The 24,793-nt window shown below is 48.6% G+C and overlaps 1 protein-coding gene across 1 annotated transcript in view; it reads right to left on the bottom strand.

Annotated features, from left to right (window-relative positions):
* Nucleotides 1–24,793, bottom strand: part of TG (thyroglobulin) — a 389,754-nt gene that overhangs the window by 132,523 nt on the left and 232,438 nt on the right. Inside the window, exons 34-36 of the mRNA XM_073676983.1 lie at nucleotides 23,080–23,188; nucleotides 6,324–6,518; nucleotides 1,465–1,632 (exon numbers count right to left, since the gene is read on the bottom strand). Of these exons, the coding sequence (XP_073533084.1) occupies nucleotides 1,465–1,632; nucleotides 6,324–6,518; nucleotides 23,080–23,188 (472 nt within the window). The remainder of the gene's footprint in view (nucleotides 1–1,464; nucleotides 1,633–6,323; nucleotides 6,519–23,079; nucleotides 23,189–24,793) is intronic.

Below are 24,793 nucleotides of genomic sequence, written 5' to 3'. Positions count from 1 at the left end.
TGATGGGTCGCGGCCGCCACCCGTGACCAATCACCGATATTGCCGCCAAATTTAAACACCGTTTTGCTGATTGCGCCCGGTCAGCCGCATACATATTCTAGAATATCCGATGCATTAGAATCGGGCCACCATCTAGTTCTTGTATATATGTCCCCAGTTCTGCAGTTGTTCTTTAATGTATAGAAAAATATAAACCATTATACTCACCTTCCCTCCGCTCCCCCATCACGCGGCGTCCTCTTCTGAAGCCGGCAGCTGACCTCAACGTGCAAGTCACGGGAGCGTATGACGTCACTGCCGTGCGCCCCTGTTCACGTGCACGCCGACGTCAGCTGCTGGCCTCTGATTGGCTGTGAGCCGCAATACATTTCAGAGGACGCACATCCAGCTGAAGTATTTGCTGGTGAGGATGAGCCCCTCATCCGCCGGGCCCGGTCTCGGTGGTGACCTCTGCGACCGCGGTAGTTATGCTCCATCACAGACCAGACTCCCCCTCTTTACAAACCGGAGGCTAGACCTCACCTGTAAACCGACCCCAGGCCAGACCCTCTGTCAAAAGACTTCAAGCCAGACAAGCCCTGCGTACAGACTTCAGGCCAAATGAGCCTGTATATTAGACCTTGCTTGTATACAGACCAGACCCTTTCTATATAGCCCCTAGACCACACATCCCCCTATGCACAGACTGCAGGCCAGACCCACTATGTATTCAGACCCCAAACCGAAATATAAAGGAATAACAAAAGTGTACGAGTGACATCTGCATTGTAATAGTGATAATAATGATGGTGGTGGTAGTACTGCTACTAATTATGCAAATTGCCTCTTCAGAGAGAAAGAGGACATGAATTCTAGCGCCACCTATTGGAAGTAGCAATCCTACAAGTCAATATCGACCCTTTAACGAGCCTTGTCACATAAATTAGGATAAGAAGCCAAACCAGAAACTCCTTTTGCAGACACATGTTTCAAAGTGTTTGCCCCTCCTCAGTGCAAAGCAGGAGATCTGATTTTGCTTTGTGAGCGGCTTCTGATTATTTAAATTCCCAGAGGAGCATTGGATGGCCTATAAGTCTCCTTAGAGCTTGGCACGCTCCACAAGTAGAAACGTTCTTCCCTTAGACTCCCAGTCAGAGGCCTCTCACCTAACCAAATCAGATCTCCTGCTTTGCACTGAGGAGGGGCAAACACCCTGAAACACGTGCCTGCTAATGGAGTTTCTGGTTTGGATTCTTATCCTAAGTCATATGGCAAGGCTCATTAAAAGTTGAGTTTTAGAAATGCTACCTCCAATAGGTGCCACTAGAATTCAAGTCCTCTTCCTCTCTGAAGAGACTATCTGCACATGTACATTCACATAGGAGATCTGCATGGCCTATAAGTCTCCTTACGCCAGCTTGGAACTCTACTACTACTACTCGTACCATGGGCCTCTCATCACCTGCACCATCCAGAATATCTTACTTCCAGAGAACTCCTGTCCTCCTAAGAAGAAAGAGAATTTCTTCTGCTCCTGGTTGGATTTCACTCCTCGGCAGATCCCATCTCCTCCCAGCCGGGACGTCTTACTCCAGTCATTTACACTACACAGCAAGGTGTCCGGAGACCTGAGCAGAGCACATATGGTGGTGCCTATTGGAGAAAGTACAGGAAGCCATGATTATATGGGTACATACAAGGGCTCACATTACACTGTGCCAAGCACAGACCATGAGAAAAAATATAATTACATATACAAATGGTGAAATCCCCAACATATACACATAAATAACTGCTATAGCTCTGACCACCTGCAGCCACCACTAGTGGGAGCTCAGGAGCTAACTGCATACAGATTTATCATTGAATTTAATGTAAAGTCAGTATGCAGTGTGCTCCCTCTGGTGGTGACTGAAGGCAGACATTTTTTCTAATGTTCCTCACTAAGCAGGGGATTTGGAGCTATGTATCAGAAAATTGGACCTCAAGAGTGAAAAATTGTGAACCTATTTAGATATTCTCTTAACAGTCCTTTCATTTACGTGCCCCCAACCTTAATATATGTAGTCAACGAATGATTTGGGTTGGAGTCTATTGGTGATGGCCGTACGCAAGCTGACCTTTTAAAGGAGCGGTACATTTTTTTTTATCCATAAAGTGCTAATGTTCCCATTTGATACGTGTAGGTTTTTTCTCCTCATGAAAATCTGGAATCATTACGCAAACTTCCAGACTGTTTACTTGTTTTCTTGTAGATCTTAATGAACTTCTAATTAAAGTCAGTATTGTTCCCGGAGTCAGGAATGTGCTGATATCCTGCACAATGTACAATGCAGATCGATGTTTCCTGCTCTATACCATAAGGAAAGCAGATGAGGATGATGTGCGATCTCCCGAGGACCCCGACTGCAGAGATCAGAACCACGGCTGTAATTACTCGCACATCCTTGGGTCTCGTATATACATTGTATTCCAAGATCATCAGCATTAATTCAATTTCCTTATGTTAATTGTTCCTTTAAATCTGGAATATATCTAAACTTCATCTGCTCCCCTTATGACCCGTTACTGGTACTCAGCAAATATATCCATATAGTAAATTATTATTATTCGTAGTAGTAATAGTATAGAATAATAATTAATAATAAATAATAATAACAATCAATATTATTTTTATTGTTATAAATATTATTATAAATAATATTACTATTATTATTAGTAGTAGTAGTAGTATAGAAGAATAATAATTAATAATAATAATAATAAATATGTTTTTATTGTTATAAATAATAATATTACTATTAGTAGTAGTAGTAGTAATAGTATAGAATAATAATTAATAAATAATAAATATTATAATTGTTATAAATATTATTATAAATAATATTACTATTAGTAGTATAGAATAATTCATAATACATATTATTTTTATTGTTATAAATACTATTATAAATAATAACATTACTATTATTAGTAGTAGTAGCAGTATATAATAAAAAATAATAAATAATAATAAATATTATTTTTATTGTTATAAATAATATTAGTAGTAGTAGTAGTATAGAATAATAATTAATAATAAATAATAACAATCAATATTATTTTTATTGTTATAAATATTATTATAAATAATATTACTATTATTATTATTCGTACTAGTAGTAGTAGTAGTATTATAGAATAATAATAAATAATAATAAATATGTTTTTATTGTTATAAATATTATTATAAATAATAATATTACTATTATTAGTAGTAGTAGTAATAGTATAGAATAATTAATAATAAATATTTTTATTGTTATAAATACTATTATAAATAATAACATTACTATTAGTAGTAGTAGTAGTATATAATAAAAAATAATAATAAATAATAATAATAAATATTATTTTTATTGTTATAAATCATAATATTAGTAGTAGTAGTAGTAGTATAAAATAATTAATAATAATAAATATTATTTTATTGTTGTAGATATTATTATAAATAATAATATTACTATTATAATCATTATTATTATTATTATTTCACTGTTTAGTGCAGACATGCTGGTACTTCTCCTTTAACCGCTTCTCACTGTGGTTATTTATTTATTTTTATCTTCCAAGATTCAGGTCACTATATTTACTGCGATACTGAATTTACAATTTATTTATTTTTTTATAAATAAAATTTTTGAAAAAATTATACTTTGGTGTCACCATATTCTGGGAGCCATCCCTTATTCCATTCTGTCGCTGGTTCTGTGTGGGGGTTTGTTTTTGAATGGGGCGTGCTGTAGTTTTTACTGGTACGATTTTGTTTTCATCACCTTTATTCCAAGATGTTCAAAAAAAGGCAATTTTTTCTTTTTCTTATTTTTTTTATTTTGCAGTATCTACTCATCAGGATAAAGAATCTTATGTCTTAAAGTTTGGATTTTTGTTAACAAGGAGATAGCAAAAATATTTATTGTTTTTATATGGAAATGGGGAGAGGCAGGGTAATTTTTTTTTTTTTTCTATACATTTTTCAACAATTTTTAGCAGTTTTCCATTTATTATACCTTGACCCTCTGAACTTATACACTGTGTAGTTATCGATCTCCTATCCTGGGGGTCAGTAGACCCTCAGATGACCTGACAACTCATCAGCACCTTGTGATTGTGTCGTGCTGGAATCAACAGGGGGCGCTTTAACTTTGTCCTTTTGTCTAACCCCTTGGATGCTGTGATCACGACCGACGGTGACATCTATGGGGGTTATACTGCTGGCTCTTATTGCTGTAGTTAGACATGGCTGCCGGCTGAATAACACTGCTGGCACCTGTGGTCTATGAACAGAGTACAGCACCTGATTGCCGATATGACAATACTGAATCACCAGATTACAGACGAGAAGTGTTGTCATGGGGGACAGAAGAGTAATGGAACTACAGGCAATGGTCTTTATGTACAAGCATTTATATATATCTTAAAATATGCAGTGGGATTTAAATGGGGGATGCATTAAATGGAATCTGTCTACAGGTTTTTGCATCATGATATAGGCAGGGGCAGAGACCCTGATTAGAGCGATGTGTCACTTAGTTTCCTGGGGGCAACGGTTGTGATATAATCACAGTTTTCTCTGCTGCAGATATTGGAATACTGAGCTGCGTATAACCCCGCCCACACCACTGATTGGCTGCTTTCTGTATATAACCCGCCCACACCACTGATTGGCAGCTTTCTGTGTATAACCCCACCCATACCACTGATTGGCTGCTTTCTGTGTATAACCCCGCCCACACCACTGATTGGCTGCTTTTTGTGTATAACTCCGCCTACTCCACTGGTTGGCAGCTTTCTGTGTATAACCCCGCCAATACCACTGATTGGCTGCTTTCTGTGTATAACCCCACCCACACCACTGATTGGCAGCTTTCTGTGTATAACCCCACCCACACCACTGATTGGCTGCTTTCTGTGTATAACCCCGCCCACACCACTGATTGGCAGCTTTCTGTGTATAACCCCACCCACACCACTGATTGGCTGCTTTCTGTGTATAACCCCGCCCACACCACTGATTGGCTGCTTTCTGTGTATAACCCCGCCCACACCACTGATTGGATGCTTTTTGTGTATAACTCCGCCTACTCCACTGATCGGCTGCTTTCTGTGTATAACCCTGCCCACACCACTGATTGGATGCTTTTTGTGTATAACTCCGCCTACTCCACTGATCGGCTGCTTTCTGTGTATAACCCTGCCCACACCACTGATTGGCTGCTTTCTGTATATAACCCCACCCACACCACTGTTTGGCAGCTTTCTGTGTATAACGCCGCCCAAACCACTGATTGGCTAATTGTGTATAACTCCGCCTACTCAACTGATTGGCTGGTTTCTGTGTATAACCCCACCCACACCACTGATTGGCTGGCTTCTGTGTATAACCCCGCCCACACACCTGATTGGCTGCTTTCTGTTTATAACACCGCCCACTTCACTGATTGGCAGATTTCTGGTTACAATGTATATTGACAGAAATCTGCCAATCAGTGGTGGAGGCGTGACTGGACCAGGAGGCACAAAAAAACTAGTCCTGTAGTGATAATCTCCTGCTGATAAAATACTGATTACATTGAAACAGCAAAACACAACCTAGTAAGTGACACATCACTGGAATCAGGGTCTCTGTCCCTACATCATGCTGCTCTCAGATCCCATAGCAAAAACCTGCCGACAGATTCCTTCTAAAGCATAGGGGTTGTTCAGCTTTGGGGACAATTTTTTCTTAGGTAAATGCAAGTATTTGGGGCTAAAAAAAAATATTTTTGCTATTACGTTTTATTAAATGTTTTGAACCATTTGCCTTCTAAAGCCTCTGTGTTCTGCAGAATGAGTTAACTGAGAGTCCTTCAGTGAGCTCATTCTAACAGGACAGTTTGTAACTCCTTTATCAATATTTTTCTAAGTTCCTCTAAGCTGATTTATGGCCACAGACCACATCAAACTGTCTGCCAGAAAAAGATAAACTGAGAATCTGTCAGTGAGCTCATTCTGACGGTCTAATGGGAAAGGTGCCAGGTCATTTATCTGTCTTTTTCTGAGCTCCTGATTTTAGGCCACAGACTAAATAAAAGCTTGTCAAATCCAAATGATGCAAAATATTTCATGAAATCCAAATTATAAAATGATTTTTAGCCCGAGATACATGCATTTGAGTAAAAAAAAATGTCCCCAAAAGTGGACAAGTCCTTTAAGCAGGAGGTTGCCTTCTCTCTGGAAAACTAACCAGCAGGTCACATAATTGTACAAGAATGTGACAAGAACATCCGTAAACCCATCCAGGCTGCGACCACGTGCCGCATTACCTTGATTTAATATCACCTGGCTCAGTATGAAGCCCCCGCAGCAGGAGTCCTGCGCACACATCTGGCGACACATGAAATATCGATCTGTTAGTCCGGCGCCTCCGCTGGACGGGAAAAGTACTGCACTGTACGCTCCAGACATTGTATTGGCGAAGTCTGTGCGACTAAAACCACTGCGATCACCAAACTCTTGTCCTGATAATTAGAACAACGGCAATTAATTATCAATTATTGTTCTGCTGCAATAATATCACACAGGGAGGAGAAGCTGGAAACACAACAACTCTACATCATGTATAAAAGAGTCAAAAGCAGAAATCTCCCAACATCCCCTGACGGTTCAGTGGCTGCACCAGAGGTTTACATTAAGGAATGTGTCATCTTTACACTAAACATTACCAATAATCTGGAGTTCATTACAGGAGCGAGTGCAGCTCTGGAGTATAATACAGGATAAGTAATGTAATGTATGTACACAGTGACTGCACCAGCAGAATAGTGAGTGCAGCTCTGGGGTATAATACAGGATGTAACTCAGGATCAGTACAGGATCAGTAATGTAATGTATGTACACAGTGAATGCACCAGCAGAAGAGTGAGTGCAGCTCTGGAGTATAGTACAGGATGTAACTCAGGATCAGTACAGGATCAGTAATGTATGTACACAGTGACTGCACCAGCAGAATAGTGAGTGCAGCTCTGGGGTATAATACAGGATGTAACTCAGGATCAGTACAGGATCAGTAATGTAATGTATGTACACAGTGACTGCACCAGCAGAATAGTGAGTGCAGCTCTGGAGTATAATACAGGATGTAACTCAGGATCAGTACAGGATCAGTAATGTAATGTTTGTACACAGTGACTGCACAAGCAGAATAGTGAGTGCAGCTCTGATCAGCTGTTGCTCACTGTGGTGATTGCGGGTGTGGTGGCTGCAGATCCTGCTGTGTGCTCCTGATCTCTCTGAGAACCCACACCTCTCCACCTGGGGACCTGCTCTCTCTCCTACCCAGGGAGGGAGCGGGTTTCTGGGATGAGTGATGGAGCCAAGTCCCAGGCTTCTGCTTCCCGAACCAGGCCGGCGGGGCGCAGGAGAATCCAGCAACCGGCCTGCACATCGGAGGACTTGGGGGTGAGACGCTCCACCAGGAGTTGCAGCAATGTGGCTCCTACTCCACCCGGGACTGTGGAGACTCCCAGAAGCCGCAAGGCTTCCAGCATGGAGGTAAAGCCTGGCAGCGGTGTGCAAGATGGCGCTCCTTCCGAAGGAAAGCTGAGTGCTCACGGAGGTGAGGCCGACCTCCCTGAGGGGGGTTGGGGGCTGCAGGGACCCCGGGAGTCTGTGTCCACCTATGCCTCCCGGGTCATGATCCACCTCCGTGAGTATGAAGATGCAAGTAAGCTTGTCAGGAGACTTCGGGAGGAGCTGCGCTGCATAAGGGCAAAGGCTGCGGGGGCCTCCAAACAGAGGAAGGCAAAACTCCAGGCTGAGGTAAAGAGGCTCACCAGCGAGATTCACCTGCTGGAACTTAGGAAAGCCACCATCAGAGAGCAGAGTGGTCCATTTAAGGAAAAACTGGTAAATGAAGACCGCTTCAGAGAAATGGCTGATAACAGAGAGCAGAGGCAGATGGGGCTGCAGCCTGAGAGCCAGGTGGATGATGAGAGTGATGATGACAAGCAGGAAGCCCCACCTGGCAGCCTGCAAATTCATCCGCAGGCCACGTGCAGCGAGCTCCCTGCAGGACAGGCGACAATGACATCCGGTTGCAGTTCTGCCGGCTCTGGGGAGGACATTGACAGCAGCGGCCAGGGAGGGGCGCTAATGGCGGAAATCAAGCTCCTGGAGTCCCCAGTGTGCCTCCAAAACTTCCATCTTGGTGATGATCTACCAGAAGAGGCACCTGGGGGCCAGAAAAAGGCAAAGAAGACCAAGCCAAAGCTGCAGGAAGCGGTAAGCTATGTATATGCCCCCTCCCTGTACCCCCTGAGTTGGCGGCAGGCTCAGCTCGCTGTATAAGCCCCGTTGCCCAGGCAAGCCCGGGTTCTGCTGTGGATAAGCTGCAAAAGCGCGGGGAAAGGCGCGGAGCTCCGTCTCTGCTTGTACTAGCGGGGACGCAGCAGGAGGTGCATCAGCCGAGAGACTGGACAATGTGGGCAACCCGGCGGCGGGCGTTCCGTCAGGCCACGATGCTGTGGTGCGCTCCTCAGTGGGAGGGGGGAGCGGCCCGGTGTCGGGGGCAGCTCCGGTAGCCTCGGCGCCTCTGAATGCTGTTGCCGCTGATCACTTAGTTGAGAAGCGGCTGCAGTGTGAGGGGGCTGTCGGGGCTGAGCATTCCAATCCTCCCACCAAAGTGCTATTCTGTGTTGGTGCCGCTGGTCAGGAAGATCCAGATGCTAAAGATCAGCGGTGCCTCACAGCGGCTAAAGATCAGCGGCGCATCTATACAAATGCAAAACAGCGGAAATTACCGACTGATGATGTGGAGGGCACACATAAGACCGGGGGTGAGGTCGCCTCCAGTTCTATGGAGGTGACTGAGCCCCTTGTGCCTGATGCGGAGGTCAAAATGTCATCCACCATTGTCACTGGTCCAGCAGGAATGAATGTTGTGGTGGTTGTGAATGTGGTCAGTCTTCGGTGGAGGGGCAGTGATGCATGTCCGCCAAGGTCTAAAGTTGTGGAGCTCCTGCTGAGGATGGGCTTCAAGGCGATTGACATCTACGCCTTGATACATCCTTATTCCACGCCTGAGTTTGATGTCAGCTTTGTTCGGCCGGAGGGGCTTGAGCTCTTCTGGACGAATTATGAGTTGGCAAAAAATGAGCCCGGCTGGCGAGACTTTGCCGTTCAGGCAGTGTCTCGCCAAAACCAGATCAAGAAAGTGACCATGATGACTCGTAACGAGTCGCTTTCTTGCTATGACATCATGACGTGGCTTGGTCGGTATGGAGAGGTGGTGGAGATGCCAAAAAAAAAAACTGCGACGAGTTTGGTATCTGGTCAGGGGCCTGGACGTTTATGGTAAAACTTAAGCGTTTAGGTGGTACGGTTGCCCACATTCCATCATCTGCCTTCCTGGGTAGGGATCGTATCCTGGTCTTCTACCAAGGGCAACCGAAGCTCTGTCACAGGTGCGGCGACCCCACACACTTCAGTGCAAACTGCACTGTGCAGAAATGCGCGTTGTGTGGGGGTGTTGGCCATCTGGCTGCCTCTTGTGTGGAGATTAGGTGCCACCTGTGTGGTGAGTTAGGTCACCCATTCAGCCGTTGTCCTCGCTCCTTTGCTAATGCAGTCGAGACCCCAGTGGGAGAAAGCCGTGAGGCCGATTCTGCTGGGGAGGGGACTAGCAGGGGTGGGGGAGCTGAGGGGCCAGGGAAGAAAAGCAATAAAAAGACGCCTGCCCAGCTGAGGCGTCTAGACAAGCGCAGACAGGAGAGGGAGCGGGGCGAGCCCCGGGCTACTGGGGCGGCCCCTGTCCTGGATGCCAGTCTTGCTGCTGAGGCCCCGAGGGATGATGAGTTGGATGAGGAGGTCAGGAGGATCCACAGGGAGGAAACTGCCTCTGCCTCAGAATCCTCCCATTATGAAAGTATGGATGAGGATAATAAGCGGTGGCTAGAGAACAAGCGTAAGCTCGGCACCAAAAAGAAGAAAAAGAAGGGAGATAAAACATCTTCTCCCGCTCTGACCAAGGTACCTAAGGAAGGTAAAACTGACTCCCCTCTGGGTGGTCTTTCTAACCGGTTCCAAGCCCTTGAGAACATCTCTTCCTCTGAGGAGAAGGCCGAGGGTGAGGTTCCGGCTTCGGCGGAGCTTACAGGGAGCGCCGAGTCTCCTTCTCCTGGGGATGCAAGGTCCTTGGGGGGAGGGACTGGCCCAGAGTCCGGAGACGAGGACGAGAAAAGAAGGAAAAATGTGGGAATGGACACGTCTGTATCATTAAGAGGGGGAAGGATTCCTCATCTGAGGCAGAGGATAAGGGGAGTGGGAAGAAGAAAGCCATCTAACTCAATCACCAATGATGGCGGTACCCACTCCGTTGTCGCTGGCGTCCATTAATGTCGCCAGCATTAAGTCAAATATGGCTAGATTTGCGGCCTTTGATTTTCTCAGCCGGGTTGAAGCTGACATTTTCTTTTTGCAAGAGACCAGGCTGCCAAATATGGCAGAGGTGTTTATAGCCAAGAGGGAGTGGAGTCTCGGGCCCTCCTATTGGTCTCTTGCGGCCGAGCCGTATAGCGGAGTGGCAGTCCTTTTTACAGCACCGGTAGAATGCCGATGGGTTATTGAGTTAGAAATGGGGAGGTGCCTGATATTAGATGTCCTCATGAAGGGACAAGAGCTCCGGCTCATTAACATCTATGGTCCCCAATCTAAGTGGGACCGGAAGTGTCTCTTTATGAGGATCAAGCCCTACCTTTTTACGAGTCGGCAGGTCGTCTTTGGAGGGGACTTCAACACTGTCACGAGGCCCCGGGATAGAGGAGGTTCCAGAGACAAGCTGACTTATGATAGCGTCGCCCTTAATAGTATAGCTAGTGAGGCTCGCCTGGTGGATGTCCACATCCGGCACACCCCAGGCCACGAGGGGTTCACCTATCATAGAAGTAACTGTAGGTCCAGGATAGACAGGTTTTATTTAAAGGAGGAAGCCGTCTCTTCAGCAGTATCTGTTGTTGAGGTGGAGTTCTCCGATCACTGTATGATTTTATTTTCTCTGAATGTTACAGAGACCCCCCGGATGGGAAGAGGCTTTTGGAGGCTCAATTCGTCTCTCTTGGAAGAAGCGGAGATAAGACAGTCCTTTGAGGATTTTCTTCAGAGCCAGGTACCCTTACTGGATCTTTGTAGTAGTAAGTCAGAGTGGTGGGAGATGTTCAAGAAAAGGGTGGTGAGATTTTTCCGCCAGCTCTCGAGCCTCAGGAGCCTGGACAGGTACCGCCTGTATCAGGGTCTGAGGAGGAAACTCGAGCATCTTGTCTCAACTGGAGGTAGCTGCAAGGAGATCTCCAGAGTGAAATCTTTGCTAATGAGGTGTCAGTATGATAGACACGCATCTTTGGTTTTTGAGAGGGATTACGGGAAGTACCGCTCGCCCGACCCTTACAGAAACTGCAAGATGTCAGTGAATAGTAAAGTTGTTACAGGACTGGTTGACACTGCGGGTTCCCTAAAAAGATCCAGATCAGGGATCCTGGAGGTCGTCAGATCCTTCTACTCGCACCTCTTGGGGAAGAGGGATCTGGATTGGGATGAGATGTCGGCTTTTCTGGCTGAAGCCGTCCCCGAACCAGGGGTAGACCCCTCTCTTGGCGTTTTGACAGAGATGATCAGGGAAGAGGAAGTTAAGTTGGCGATTGAAGGGCTTGCCCTAAAGAAATCTCCCGGTCCAGATGGCTTAACATCTGAATTCTATAAGACCTTTAAGGACGCCTTGGTTCCCCTCTTGACTGAGGTATTCAATGAGTGTCTTTCCTCGGGCACTCTGCCAAAGTCAATGAGGAGGTCTGCCCTGATCATCTTGTCAAAGGGTAAGGACCCATCTTGCATTGATAATTGGCGTCCCATAGCGCTTCTCAATGCAGACAGTAAGGTTTTGGCAAAGGTGCTGTTTAATCGGCTGGTGAAATTTGTGCCCCGACTCCTTTCGGGAGCCCAGCATTGCTCTGTTCTGGGCCGCAGTGCAGTTAGTGCTGTACTCTGTGTTCGAGAGGCGGTGGAGCAGGGTAGGGCTGGTCACTGGAAGGGGTACATGCTGTCATTGGACCAGGCAAAAGCGTTTGATCGGGTTAATCATGAGTACCTCTGGTCTGTCCTTCTGAGGTATGGCCTGCCGGGGGGGTTCGTTGATTGGCTTAAGACCTTGTACTCTGGGGCAGAGAGTTTCCCGCTTGTGAACGGTTGGATTGGCAGCTCTTTTGAGGTTGGGTGTGGTGTTCGCCAGGGTTGTCCCTTGAGCCCGCTGCTGTAAGTGTTTGCGATTGACCCATTTCTTAGGAGGGTGAAGCGTGTACCGTTGGCTGGGATCGGGATGGACCGGGCAGCACCGGAAGCCACTCTGAGAGTGGTGGCGTATGCCGATGACGTCACCGTTTTTGTTTCCTCTGATGAGGAGGCAGAATGGCTGATGTCAGAGGTAAATCGCTACTCGGAGGCATCCGGGTCTAAGATCAACGGGGATAAGTGTGAGAGTCTCTGGCTGGGAGGAGGAGATCCTGGTTTTGATCTCCTGGACACCCTTCCAGGACCCAAAGTCTCTGCAAAAGTTCTTGGCATCGAATTTGGCCAGGGGGATTACCCCAAACAAAATTGGGACAGCAGGCTAGAGATCGCCACTCAGAAGGTGAACCAATGGAAGGGTTGGTCTTTGACCCTAAGGGAAAGGGTAAACCTGATCAAAACTTACCTGCTCCCTTTGCTGATCTATATGGGCAGTGTGTGCATCTTGCCGGAGCCTCTCTGGACTCGGGTCTACAGTTTGTTCTTCCAACTGTTATGGGGGAATAGACTGAACCTGGTCAAGAGGGAGGTTACTTACCGTACGAGGAGACTGGGAGGGTTGGGTATGGTCAACCCTGTGGTATTCCTTGTGAATACCTTCATTAAGATCAATATTGCAAACCTCTGGAAAGAGAGGGCTCCTCCGTGGGTATTCTCCTGTAAGGGATGGTTTCAGCCTTTCTTCCAGGAATGGGAGACAGGAGGGCAAGTGAAGGATCTACGCACACCACATGGACATCTCCCGGCTTACGCTACCATGGTTCTGAAGGTAATTCGCCGGTGGGGTCTGGGAATGTGGGAGGTCAGGACTCTGGCAAGGAAGCTCCTTGACAAAAGGGTTCTGTTGACCCATTTTCAGAGGCCTCTGGCGCTCAGGGATTGCCCAAGTCGGGATCTTGGGGTATGTCTGCATCTTTTGAATTCTATCAGGATCCCCTAGAAGTTTTGGGACTTGGCTTGGCGCTGCTTTCATGGGAAACTGTGTGTGAGGGACAATCTGAAGTGTAGGAGCTCTGAGGACAGGAACTGTCCTCGGGAGCATTGTGGTACCATGCTTGAAAGCATGGACCACTTCCTGCTTCGTTGCCCCTTTAACACAGAGGTGTACAACAGGGTGGGCGCCTCCATTGGCTGGCCCCGGCTGGCCGGTCTCTCTTATGCGGAATGGGCCTATGGAGCATTCGGGGACCTGGGTGGTCGGGACCGCTGCACCTTATTTCTAGTTAGCGCAGTGGTTAGTTATCACACGTGGAACGTACGGTGCTTAGTATCGACGCAACGGAAAATCCTCCCAGTGGACGATGTGTTTAGGACCATACTTTGTGACCCGGTGAAGGTGCGTTCTCTGGAGTATGAGAGACTGGGTACACGGAGGGCCGCTCTCCTCTGGAGGGGCTTTTCTTTTAGTGTGCCCTAGTCTGGTCGTCTCCTCTCCTGGTGGTGGGCTGCTGCTGACACCATAGATTTTTGTTTTATTGATCAGTAGACAGTGATGTAGGGCCGCAGGCGCCGAACTTGGGCTTTGTCAGTTGTGGTTATTGTATTGTTTGTTTCTGTATATATGGATTTGGGTGTGGCTGTTAGTTTGGGTGGTGGGAAAAGGGGGGAGGTGGGTTCATCTTGCGGGGCTTTGGGACACTGGGTATTTGGGGGAAAAACTGGCACTGCCTGATCTGGCCTATGGACGTTGGACATGGACTGAGGCATGAGGCGCAGGACCAGCTCTCAGGTCAGTGCCGGGGAGGGACTGGTGGGCTTGAGTGTGGGGTGTTTAGTTTAGTCTTGTATTTATTTTATATTTTATAATTAAAAAAAAAAGTATATGTATATATTAGTTTGTATATATTTTTGTCGGCTATTGTTTATTTGACTTATTATGTTGTTATTATTTGTTTGGTAACGGGACCAGATGTCACAGTGTAGGTAGTTATTATTCTGTATATATGTATAATGTGTGTGTGAAGAGAGAGGGAGCGGCTGGACCAGTTCATTGCATTGTTTATTTTGTGGTTATTAATTTTGTCATGTTTCTGTTATTATTATTGTTATGTTTTTCATTTTTAGAATAAAAGATCTACAGGATGTAACTCAGGATCAGTAATGTAATGTATGTACACAGTGACTGCACCAGCAGAATAGTGAGTGCAGCTCTGGAGTATAATACAGGATGTAACTCAGGATCAGTAATGTAATGTATGTACACAGTGACTGCACCAGCAGAATAGTGAGCGCAGCTCTGGAGTATAATACAGGATGTAACTCAGGATCAGTACAGTATCAGTAATGTAATGTATGTACACAGTGACTGCACCAGCAGAATAGTGAGTGCAGCTCTGGAGTATAATACAGGATGTAACTCAGGATCAGTACAGGATCAGTAATGTTATGTATGTACACAGTGACTGCACCAGCAGAATAGTGAGTGCAGCTCTGCAGTATAATACAGGATGTAACTCAGGATCAGTAATGTAATGTATGTACACAGTGACTGCAGCTCTGGAGTATAATACAGGAGGTAACTCAGGATCAGAAATGTAATGTATGTACACAGTGACTGCACCAGCAGAATAGTGAGTGCAGCTCTGGAGTATAATACAGGATGTAACTCAGGATCAGAAATGTAATGTATGTACACAGTGACTGCACCAGCAGAATAGTGAGTGCAGCTCTGGAGTATAATACAGGATGTAACTCAGGATCAGTACAGGATAAGTAATGTAATGTATGTACACAGTGACTGCACCAGCATAGTGAGTGCAGCTCTGGAGTATAATACAGGATGTAACTCAGGATCAGTAATGTAATGTATGTACACAGTGACTGTACCAGCAGAATAGTGAGTGCAGCTCTGGAGAATAATACAGGATGTAAATCAGGATCAGTACAGGATCAGTAATGTAATGTATGTACACAGTGACTGCACCAGCAGAATAGTGAGTGCAGCTCTGGAGTATAATACAGGATGTAACTCAGAATCAGTAATGTAATGTATGTACACAGTGACTGCACCAGCAGAATAGTGAGTGCAGCTCTGGGGTATAATACTGGATATAACTCAGGATCAGTACTGTAATGTATGTACACAGTGACTGCACCAGCAGAATAGTGAGTGCAGCTCTGGAGTATAATACAGGAGGTAACTCAGGATCAGTAATGTAATGTATGTACACAGTGACTGCACCAGCAGAATAGTGAGTGCAGCTCTGGAGTATAATACAGGACGTAACTCAGGATCAGTAATGTAATGTATGTACACAGTGACTGCACCAGCAGAATAGTGAGTGCAGCTCTGGAGTATAATACAGGATGTAACTCAGGATCAGTAATGTAATGTATGTACACAGTGACTCCGCCAGCAGAATAGTGAGTGCAGCTCTGGAGTATAATACAGGATGTAACTCAGGATCAGTAATGTAATGTATGTACACAGTGACTGCACCAGCAGAATAGTGACTGCAGCTCTGGAGAATAATACAGGATGTAAATCAGGATCAGTACAGGATCAGTAATGTAATGTATGTACACAGTGACTGCACCAGCAGAATAGTGAGTGCAGCTCTGGAGTATAATACCGGCTGTAACTCAGGATCAGTACAGGATCAGTAATGTAATGTATGTACAGTGACTGCACCAGCAGAATAGTGAGTGCAGCTCTGGAGTATAATACAGGATGTAACTCAGGATCAGTACTGTAATGTATGTACACAGTGACTGCACCAGCAGAATAGTGTGTGCAGCTCTGGAGTATAATACAGGATGTAACTCAGGATCAGTAATGTAATGTATGTACACAGTGACTCCACCAGCAGAATAGTGAGTGCAGCTCTGGAGTATAATACAGGATGCAACTCAGGATCAGTAATGTAATGTATGTACACAGTGACTGCACCAGCAGAATAGTGAGTGCAGCTCTGGAGAATAATACAGGATGTAAATCAAGATCAGTACAGGATCAGTAATGTAATGTATGTATACAGTGATTCCACCAGCAGAATAGTGAGTGCAGCTCTGGAGTATAATACAGTATATAACTCAGGATCAGTACTGGATCAGTAATATAATGTATGTACACAGTGACTGCACCAGCAGAATAGTGAGTGCTGCTCTGGAGTATAATACAGGATGTAACTCAGGATCAGTACAGGATCAGTAATGTAATGTATGTACACAGTGACTGCACAAGCAGAATAGTGAGTGCAGCTCTGGAGTATAATACCGGATGTAACTCAGGATCAGTACAGGATCAGTAATGTATGTACACAGTGACTGCACCAGCAGAATAGTGAGAGCAGCTCTGGAGTATAATACAGGATGTAACTCAGGATCAGTAATGTAATGTATGTACACAGTGACTGCACCAGCAGAAGAGTGAGTGCAGCTCTGGAGTATAATACAGGAGGTAACTCAGGATCAGTAATGTAATGTATGTACACAGTGACTGCACCAGCAGAATAGTGAGTGCAGCTCTGGAGTATAATACAGGATGTAACTCAGGATCAGTAATGTAATGTATGTACACAGTGACTGCACCAGCAGAATAGTGAGTGCAGCTCTGGAGTATAATACAGGATGTAACTCAGGATCAGTACAGGATCAGTAATGTAATGTATGTATACAGTGACTGCACCAGCAGAATAGTGAGTCCTGCTCTGGAGTATAATACAGTATCTAACTCAGGATCAGTACAGGATCAGTAATGTAATGTATGTACACAGTGACTGCACCAGCAGAATAGTGAGTGCAGCTCTGGAGTATACAGGATGTAACTCAGGATCAGTACAGGATCAGTAATGTAATGTATTTATACAGTGACTGCACCAGCAGAATAGTGAGTCCTGCTCTGAAGTATAATACAGGATGTAACTCAGGATCAGTACAGGATCAGTAATGTAATGTATGTACAGTGACTGCACCAGCAGAATAGTGAGTGCAGCTCTGGAGGATAATACAGGCATAGGCGGATTATAATGAGGTCAATCCGGGCTACCGCCCGGGGCCCGTAGCTGCCATGGGGCCCGGGGCTCCCAGGGGCCTGTGGCCGGATTGACCTCATTATAATGTGTGACAGGAGGGCCCGGGAGTCGGAAGATGGAATCTGCTCTGCTGTGTCCGGCGGCGCTGCGAGGATGACTCACCAGCAACTGACTGTGTAAGTGCAGGAGAGGAGGCTCCGCCCACCTGCTCCGGCCTCCAGCAGAGCACAGAGCCAGCTTACAGCATGGCCAGCCCGCTGCTCTCCCTGCTCCCTACCCGGGTCTGAATGTTACCTCTCCGCTCTCCCCCTCCTGCCCTGCAATTACACCAGAGCTCTGCAGTCGGGCCTCAAGAGGAGGGGAGGCTGCCCCACAGAGAAGATGGAAGAACCTGCATCATGTACGGAAAGGGTAAGTCCATGTGCAGTGTGTGTGTGTTATATATATATATATATATGTGTATGTATGTATATGTGTGTGTGTATGTATCTATACCTATGTATTTGTGGACCATCAGGGGGGCTCACTCGCTGTCGTGGCCTGGGCTGCTTCCCCTATGCAGGACCGCTGGCACTTCACCTGACATGGCCGTGAGCTGTGCGGCTGTGTCTGGTATTAATGACACTGCTCCTATAATTGTGCTTGTGTGTCGCCCCTGCCGCGCCATTACTACCAGACACAACCGCACAGCGCACGGCCATGTCAGGTGAAGTGCCGGCAATCAAGCAGCGCCAGAGGTCCTACACAGATGCTGTAGAAGCAGCCCAGGCCCCAACGGCGAGTGGGCCCCTCTGATGGTCCAGGGCCATGTCTGTGACTTGCCGGCGGCCCTGCACTGAGCCATGCATGAGGAGCTGCTGGACAGGACACTGTTATGTGTTTATAAGATATGTACGTATGCATGTGTCTGTGCGCATATCTGCGTACCGTGTGCATGTGTGCGCATATCTGCATATCATGTGTGCGCATATCTGCGTATCGTGCATGCACACGTGTGCTGGCCCGGCCGCATCACAGCTAGAAGACACGGCCCTGTGCGCGGCAGTGTCTGCTAGCGTGACGTCATGCAGTGCGCCCTGCACTGCTTCTTACCACCAGAGAGGAGCTGGACGACTGGAGCCGAGCAGGGGGACGGTGAGTGATGTGTCAGTGTGTGCAGATATCATTGTGTGATATGTCTGTTTATATGTAGTTTTGTGTTTCAAATGTGTTTATGGCTATGTGCCCACGATGCAGAAATGCTGCATATTTTTTCTTCTTCTCCCTGGCAGGAAAAACGCATGCAGATTTTACATGCGTTTTTCCCGCCAGATTGAAGCATTTGTGAAGCGTTTTTGTACATACATTTCTGTATGCGGGTTATCAAGCACTTTTCCAAGCGATTTTAGCATCACTGGGAAAAGTGCTTGACAACTTGGTCACACTATATAAATCCATGCAACCGGCATATATAGTGTGACCAAGTAATAGTTAAAAAAAAGAATAAGAATGGTAAAAAATAAAGATTATACTTACCTTCCGATGGCCCCGGTCTCCTCAGCGATGCGTCCGGTGTGTTGGGCGGCTCACGGTGGTGTGAAAGGACCTTTCATGACGTCATTTAGTCATGTGACAGGTCACGCGACAGCCGATATCAGCTGTCGTGTGACCTGTCACATGACTAAATGACGTCATGGCAGGTCCTTTCACACCACCGTGAGCCGCCCAACACACCGGACGCATCGCTGAGGAGACCGGGGGCCATCGTAAGGTGAGTATGATCTTTATTTTTTTTATTTTATTCTTTTTTTACAGGTTCTATGGTACCCGGGTCTGGATGAGAGCCTCCTGTCCTCCACACCCGGGTACCATCCGCACATTGAATCGCTTAATATCTGCATGTGCAGATGTAGTCATGCGGATATTAAGCGATTCAATGCAAGTCAATGGCGGTGATTACGCCGTGTGTCCGCAAAATTAATGAACATGCTGCGTTTTTTTCCGCAATGATAATCCGCATTGGAAATTTCTGCAGCATGTGCACAGCACATCCGGATTATCATTGGAGACCATGGGGCACGTATTACCAAGCGGTTTTTCAGCGTTTTCGCTGCAGAAATTCCGTTTCAAAAACGCACAGTGGGCACACAGCCTATGCGTGTATGTATTTGTCTTTGTATATGTCTGTATATGTTTGTTTGTGTGTGTGCGGCCTCCTGCTGTATCTGGGGGGGGGGGCGCCATGCGTCCGCCTGCTGTATCTGGGGGGGGGGGCGCCGTGCGTCCACCTGCTGTATCTGGGGGGGGCCACCGTGCGTCCTCCGGCTGTATCTGGGGGGGGGCGCCGTGCGTCCTCCGGCTGTATCTGGGGGGGTACCGTTTGGCCTCCGGCTGTGTCTGGGGGGGGGCGCCATGCGGCCTCTGGGTGTGTCTGGGGGGAGGGCACCGTGTGGCCTCCGGCTGTAATTTGGGGGGTGCGCCATGCGGCCTCCGGCTGTAATTTGAGGGGGGGCGCCATGCGGCCTCCGGCTGTATCTGGGGGGGGGCGCCGTGCGTCCTCCGGCTGTATCTGGGGGGGTACCGTTTGGCCTCCGGCTGTGTCTGGGGGGGGGCGCCATGCGGCCTCTGGGTGTGTCTGGGGGGAGGGCACCGTGTGGCCTCCGGCTGTAATTTGGGGGGTGCGCCATGCGGCCTCCGGCTGTAATTTGAGGGGGGGCGCCATGCGGCCTCCGGCTGTATCTGGGGGGGGGGCGCCGTTTGGCCTCCGGCTGTATCTGGGGGGGGGCGCCGTTTGGCCTCCGGCTGTATCTGGGGGGGGGCGCCGTTTGGCCTCCGGCTGTATCTGGAGGGGGGGGCGCCGTTTGGCCTCCGGCTGTGTCTGCGGGGGGGGCGCCGTGCGGCCTCCGGCTGTGTCTGCGGGGGGGGCGCCGTGCGGCCTCCGGCTGTAATCTAGGGGGGGCGCCGTGTGGCCTCCGGCTGTATCTGGGGGAGGGGCGCCGTGCGGCCTCCTGCTGTATCTGGGGTGGGGCGCCGTTTGGCCTCCGGCTGTATCTGGAGGGGGGGGCGCCGTTTGGCCTCCGGCTGTGTCTGCGGGGGGGGCGCCGTGCGGCCTCCGGCTGTGTCTGCGGGGGGGGCGCCGTGCGGCCTCCGGCTGTAATCTAGGGGGGGCGCCGTGTGGCCTCCGGCTGTATCTGGGGGAGGGGCGCCGTGCGGCCTCCTGCTGTATCTGGGGTGGGGCGCTGTGCGTCCTCCGGCTGTATCTGGGGGGGGCGCCGTGCGGCCTCCGGCTGTGTCTGGGGGGGGGCACCGTGTGGCCTCTGGCTGTAATTTGGGGGGGGCGCCATGCGGCCTCCGGCCTTATCTGGGGGTGGGGGCGCCGTTTGGCCTCCGGCTGTATCTGGGGGGGGCGCCGTTTGGCCTCCGGCTGTATCTGGGGGGGGGCGCCGTTTGGCCTCCAGCTGTATCTGGGGGGGGGCGCCGTGCAGCCTCCGGCTGTGTCTGCGGGGGGGGGGGCGCCGTGCGGCCTCCGGCTGTGTCTGCGGGGGGGGGCGCCGTGCGGCCTCCGGCTGTGTCTGCGGGGGGGGGCGCCGTGCGGCCTCCAGCTGTATCTGGGGGGGCGCCGTGCGGCCTCCGGCTGTGTCTGGGGGGGCGCCGTGCGGCCTCCGGCTGTGTCTGAGGGGGGCACCGTGCGGCCTCCGGCTGTAATTTGGGGGGGCGCCATGCGGCCTCCGGCCTTATCTGGGGGGGGGCGCCGTTTGGCCTCCGGCTGTATCTGCGGGGAGCGCCGTTTGGCCTCCGGCTGTATCTGGGGGGGGGGGCGCCGTGCAGCCTCCGGCTGTGTCTGCGGGAGGGGCGCCGGGCGGCCTCCGGCTGTAATCTAGGGGGGGCGCCGTGCAGCCTCCGGCTGTGTCTGGGGGGGGGGGGCGCCATGTGGCCTCCGGCTGTATCTGGGGGAGGGGTGCCGTGCGTCCTCCGGCTGTATCTGGGGGGAGGGCGCTGTGCCTCCTCCGGCTGTATCTGGGGGGGGCGCCGTGCGGCCTCCGGCTGTGTCTGGGGGAGGGGCGTCGTGCGGCCTCCGGCTGTGTCTGGGGGGGGGGCCGTGCGGCCTCCGGCTGTGTCTGGGGGGGGCGCCGTGCGTCCTCTGGCTGTATCTGGGGGGGGGGGGCGCCGTGCGGCCTCCGGCTGTGTCTAGGGGGGGCGCCGTGTGGCCTCCGGCTGTATCTGGTGGGGCGCCGTGTGGCCTCCTGCTGTGTATAGGAGGATTATGTGAAAGCTCATATTATACAGTATGAGACCCTACATACATAGGGGGATGTCAGCATACTTAATTGTGCTCAATATTAAGTCATACAATTAATATAAAAAAATAATTATAATTAATATATTAATATTGTGCAGAATTAATTTCACATGATGTATCAAAGGGGGATCATGTTACAAGTCATGTGATACATCAGGTGTGTGTGTGTGTGGGGTGGGGGGGCCCATGTCGTCTAAACTGCCCGGGGCCCTTGCTACTCTTAATCCACCCCCTGAATACAGGATGTAACTCAGGATCAGTAATGTAATGTATGTACAGTGATTCCACCAGCAGAATAGTGAGTGCAGCTCTGGAGTATAATACAGGATGTAACTCAGGATCAGTAATGTAATGTATGTACACAGTGACTGCACCAGCAGAATAGTGAGTGCAGCTCTGGAGTATAATACAGGATGTAACTCAGGATCAGTACAGGATCAGTAATGTAATGTATGTACAGTGACTGCACCAGCAGAATAGTGAGTGCAGCTCTGGAGTATAATACAGGATGTAACTCAGGATCAGTACAGGATCAGTAATGTAATGTATGTACACAGTGACTCCACCAGCAGAATAGAGAGTGCAGCTCTGGAGGATAATACAGGATGTAACTTAGGATCAGTACAGGATCAGTAATGTAATGTATGTACACAGTGACTGCACCAGTAGAATAGTGAGTGCAGCTCTGGAGGATAATACAGGAGGTAACTCAGGATCAGTAATGTAATGTATGTACACAGTGACTGCACCAGCAGAATAGTGAGTGCAGCTCTGGAGGATAATACAGGAGGTAACTCAGGATCAGTAATGTAATGTATGTACACAGTGACTGCACCAGCAGAAGAGTGAGTGCAGCTCTGGAGTATAATACAGGATGTAACTCAGGATCAGTACAGGATCAGTAATGTAATGCATGTACACAGTGACTGCACCAGCAGAATAGTGAGTGCAGCTCTGGAGTATAATACAGGATGTAACTCAGGATCAGTACAGGATCAGTAATGTAATGTATGTATACAGTGACTGCACCAGCAGAATAGTGAGTGCAGCTCTGGAGTATAATACAGGATGTAACTCAGGATCAGTACAGGATCAGTAATGTAATGTATGTACACAGTGACTGCACCAGTAGAATAGTGAGTGCAGCTCTGGAGTATAATACAGGATGTAACTCAGGATCAGTACAGGATCAGTAATGTAATGTATGTATACAGTGACTGCACCAGCAGAATAGTGAGTGCAGCTCTGGAGTATAATACAGGATGTAACTCAGGATCAGTACAGGATCAGTAATGTAATGTATGTACACAGTGACTGCTCCAGCAGAATAGTGAGTGCAGCTCTGGAGTATAATACAGGATGTAACTCAGGATCAGTACAGGATCAGTAATGTAATGTATTTATAGATGGAGATCATATTCCTTTATAAATAGTACAATGATTTTCTTATTTTGCTAAATACTATAAAATCCTTTCTTGTGATGAAATTCTCACCTCGTTTCCGGTATACAGCGACACTGCCAGCAGTTATCAGTGTTATCTTATGCTGGCAGCGGAGCCTGTTTACACTGGAGGATGCCGCGTTACCCAGGGCACCAGGAATCTGAAAGACAAGTGCAATAATAGAACATTAATAAATCTGAGCTGATATACACTGCCCAAAAAATAAAGGGAGCACTTAAACAACAGAATATAACTCCAAGTAAATCAAACTTCTGTGAAATCAAACTGTCCACTTAGGAAGCAACACTGATTGACAATCAATTTCACATGCTGTTGTGCAAATGGAATAGACAATAGATGGAAATTATTGGCAATTATCAAGACACCCTCAATAAAGGAGTGGTTCTGCAGGTGGGGACCACAGACCACATCTCAGTACCAATGCTTTCTGGCTGATGTTTTGGTCACTTTTGAATGTTGGTTGTGCTTTCACACTTGTGGTAGCATGAGACGGACTCTACAACCCACAGAAGTTGCTCAGGTAGTGCAGCTCATCCAGGATGGCACATCAATGCGAGCTGTGGCAAGAAGGTTTGCTGTGTCTGTCAGCGTAGTGTCCAGAGGCTGGAGGCGCTACCAGGAGACAGGCCAGTACACCAGGAGAAGTGGAGGGGGCCGTAGGAGGGCAACAACCCAGCAGCAGGACCGCTACCTCCGCCTTTGTGCAAGGAGGAACAGGAGGAGCACTGCCAGAGCCCTGCAAAATGACCTCCAGCAGGCCACAAATGTGCATGTGTCTGCACAAACGGTTAGAAACCGACTCCATGAGGGTGGTATGAGGGCCCGACGTCCACAGATGGGGGTTGTGCTCACAGCCCATCACCGTGCAGGACGCTTGGCATTTTCCACAGAACACCAGGATTGGCAAAGTCGCCACTGGCGTCTTGCGCTCTTCACAGATGAAAGCAAGTTCACACTGAGCACATGTGACAGACGTGACAGAGTCTGGAGACGCCGTGGAGAGTGATCTGCTGCCTGCAACATCCTTCAGCATGACCGGTTTGGCAGTGGGTCAGTAATGGTGTGGGGTGGCATTTCTTTGGAGGGCCGCACAGCCCTCCATGTGCTCGCCAGAGGTAGCCTGACTGCCATTAGGTACCGAGATGAGATCCTCAGACCCCTTGTGAGACTATATGCTGGTGTGGTTGGCCCTGGGTTCCTCCTAATGCAGGACAATGCCAGACCTCATGTGGCTGGAGTGTGTCAGCAGTTCCTGCAAGATGAAGGCATTGAAGCTATGGACTGGCCGCCCGTTCCCCAGACCTGAATCCGATTGAGCACATCTGGGACATCATGTCTCGCTCCATCCACCAACGTCACGTTGCACCACAAACTGTCCAGGAGTTGGCGGATGCTTTAGTCCAGGTCTGGGAGGAGATCCCACAGGAGACCATCCGCAACCTCATCAGGTGCATGCCCAGGCGTTGTAGGGAGGTCATACAGGCACGTGGAGGCCACACACAATACTCAGCCTCATCAGGAGCATGCCCAGGCGTTGTAGGGAGGTCATACAGGCACGTGGAGGCCACACACAATACTCTGCCTCATCAGGAGCATGCCCCGGCGCTGTAGGGAGGTCATACAGGCACGTGGAAGCCACACACAATACTCAGGCTCATCAGGAGCATGCCCAGGCGTTGTAGGGAGGTCATACAGGCACGTGGAGGCCACACACAATACTGAGCCTCATCAGGAGCATGCCCAG

Source organism: Phyllobates terribilis, unplaced genomic scaffold, assembly GCF_046119375.1.
Source record: "Phyllobates terribilis strain yellow unplaced genomic scaffold, ASM4611937v1 Scaffold_4__5_contigs__length_816908805, whole genome shotgun sequence".
Classification (NCBI taxonomy): domain Eukaryota; kingdom Metazoa; phylum Chordata; class Amphibia; order Anura; family Dendrobatidae; genus Phyllobates; species Phyllobates terribilis.
This window is presented reverse-complemented; position numbering and strand designations above follow the sequence as displayed.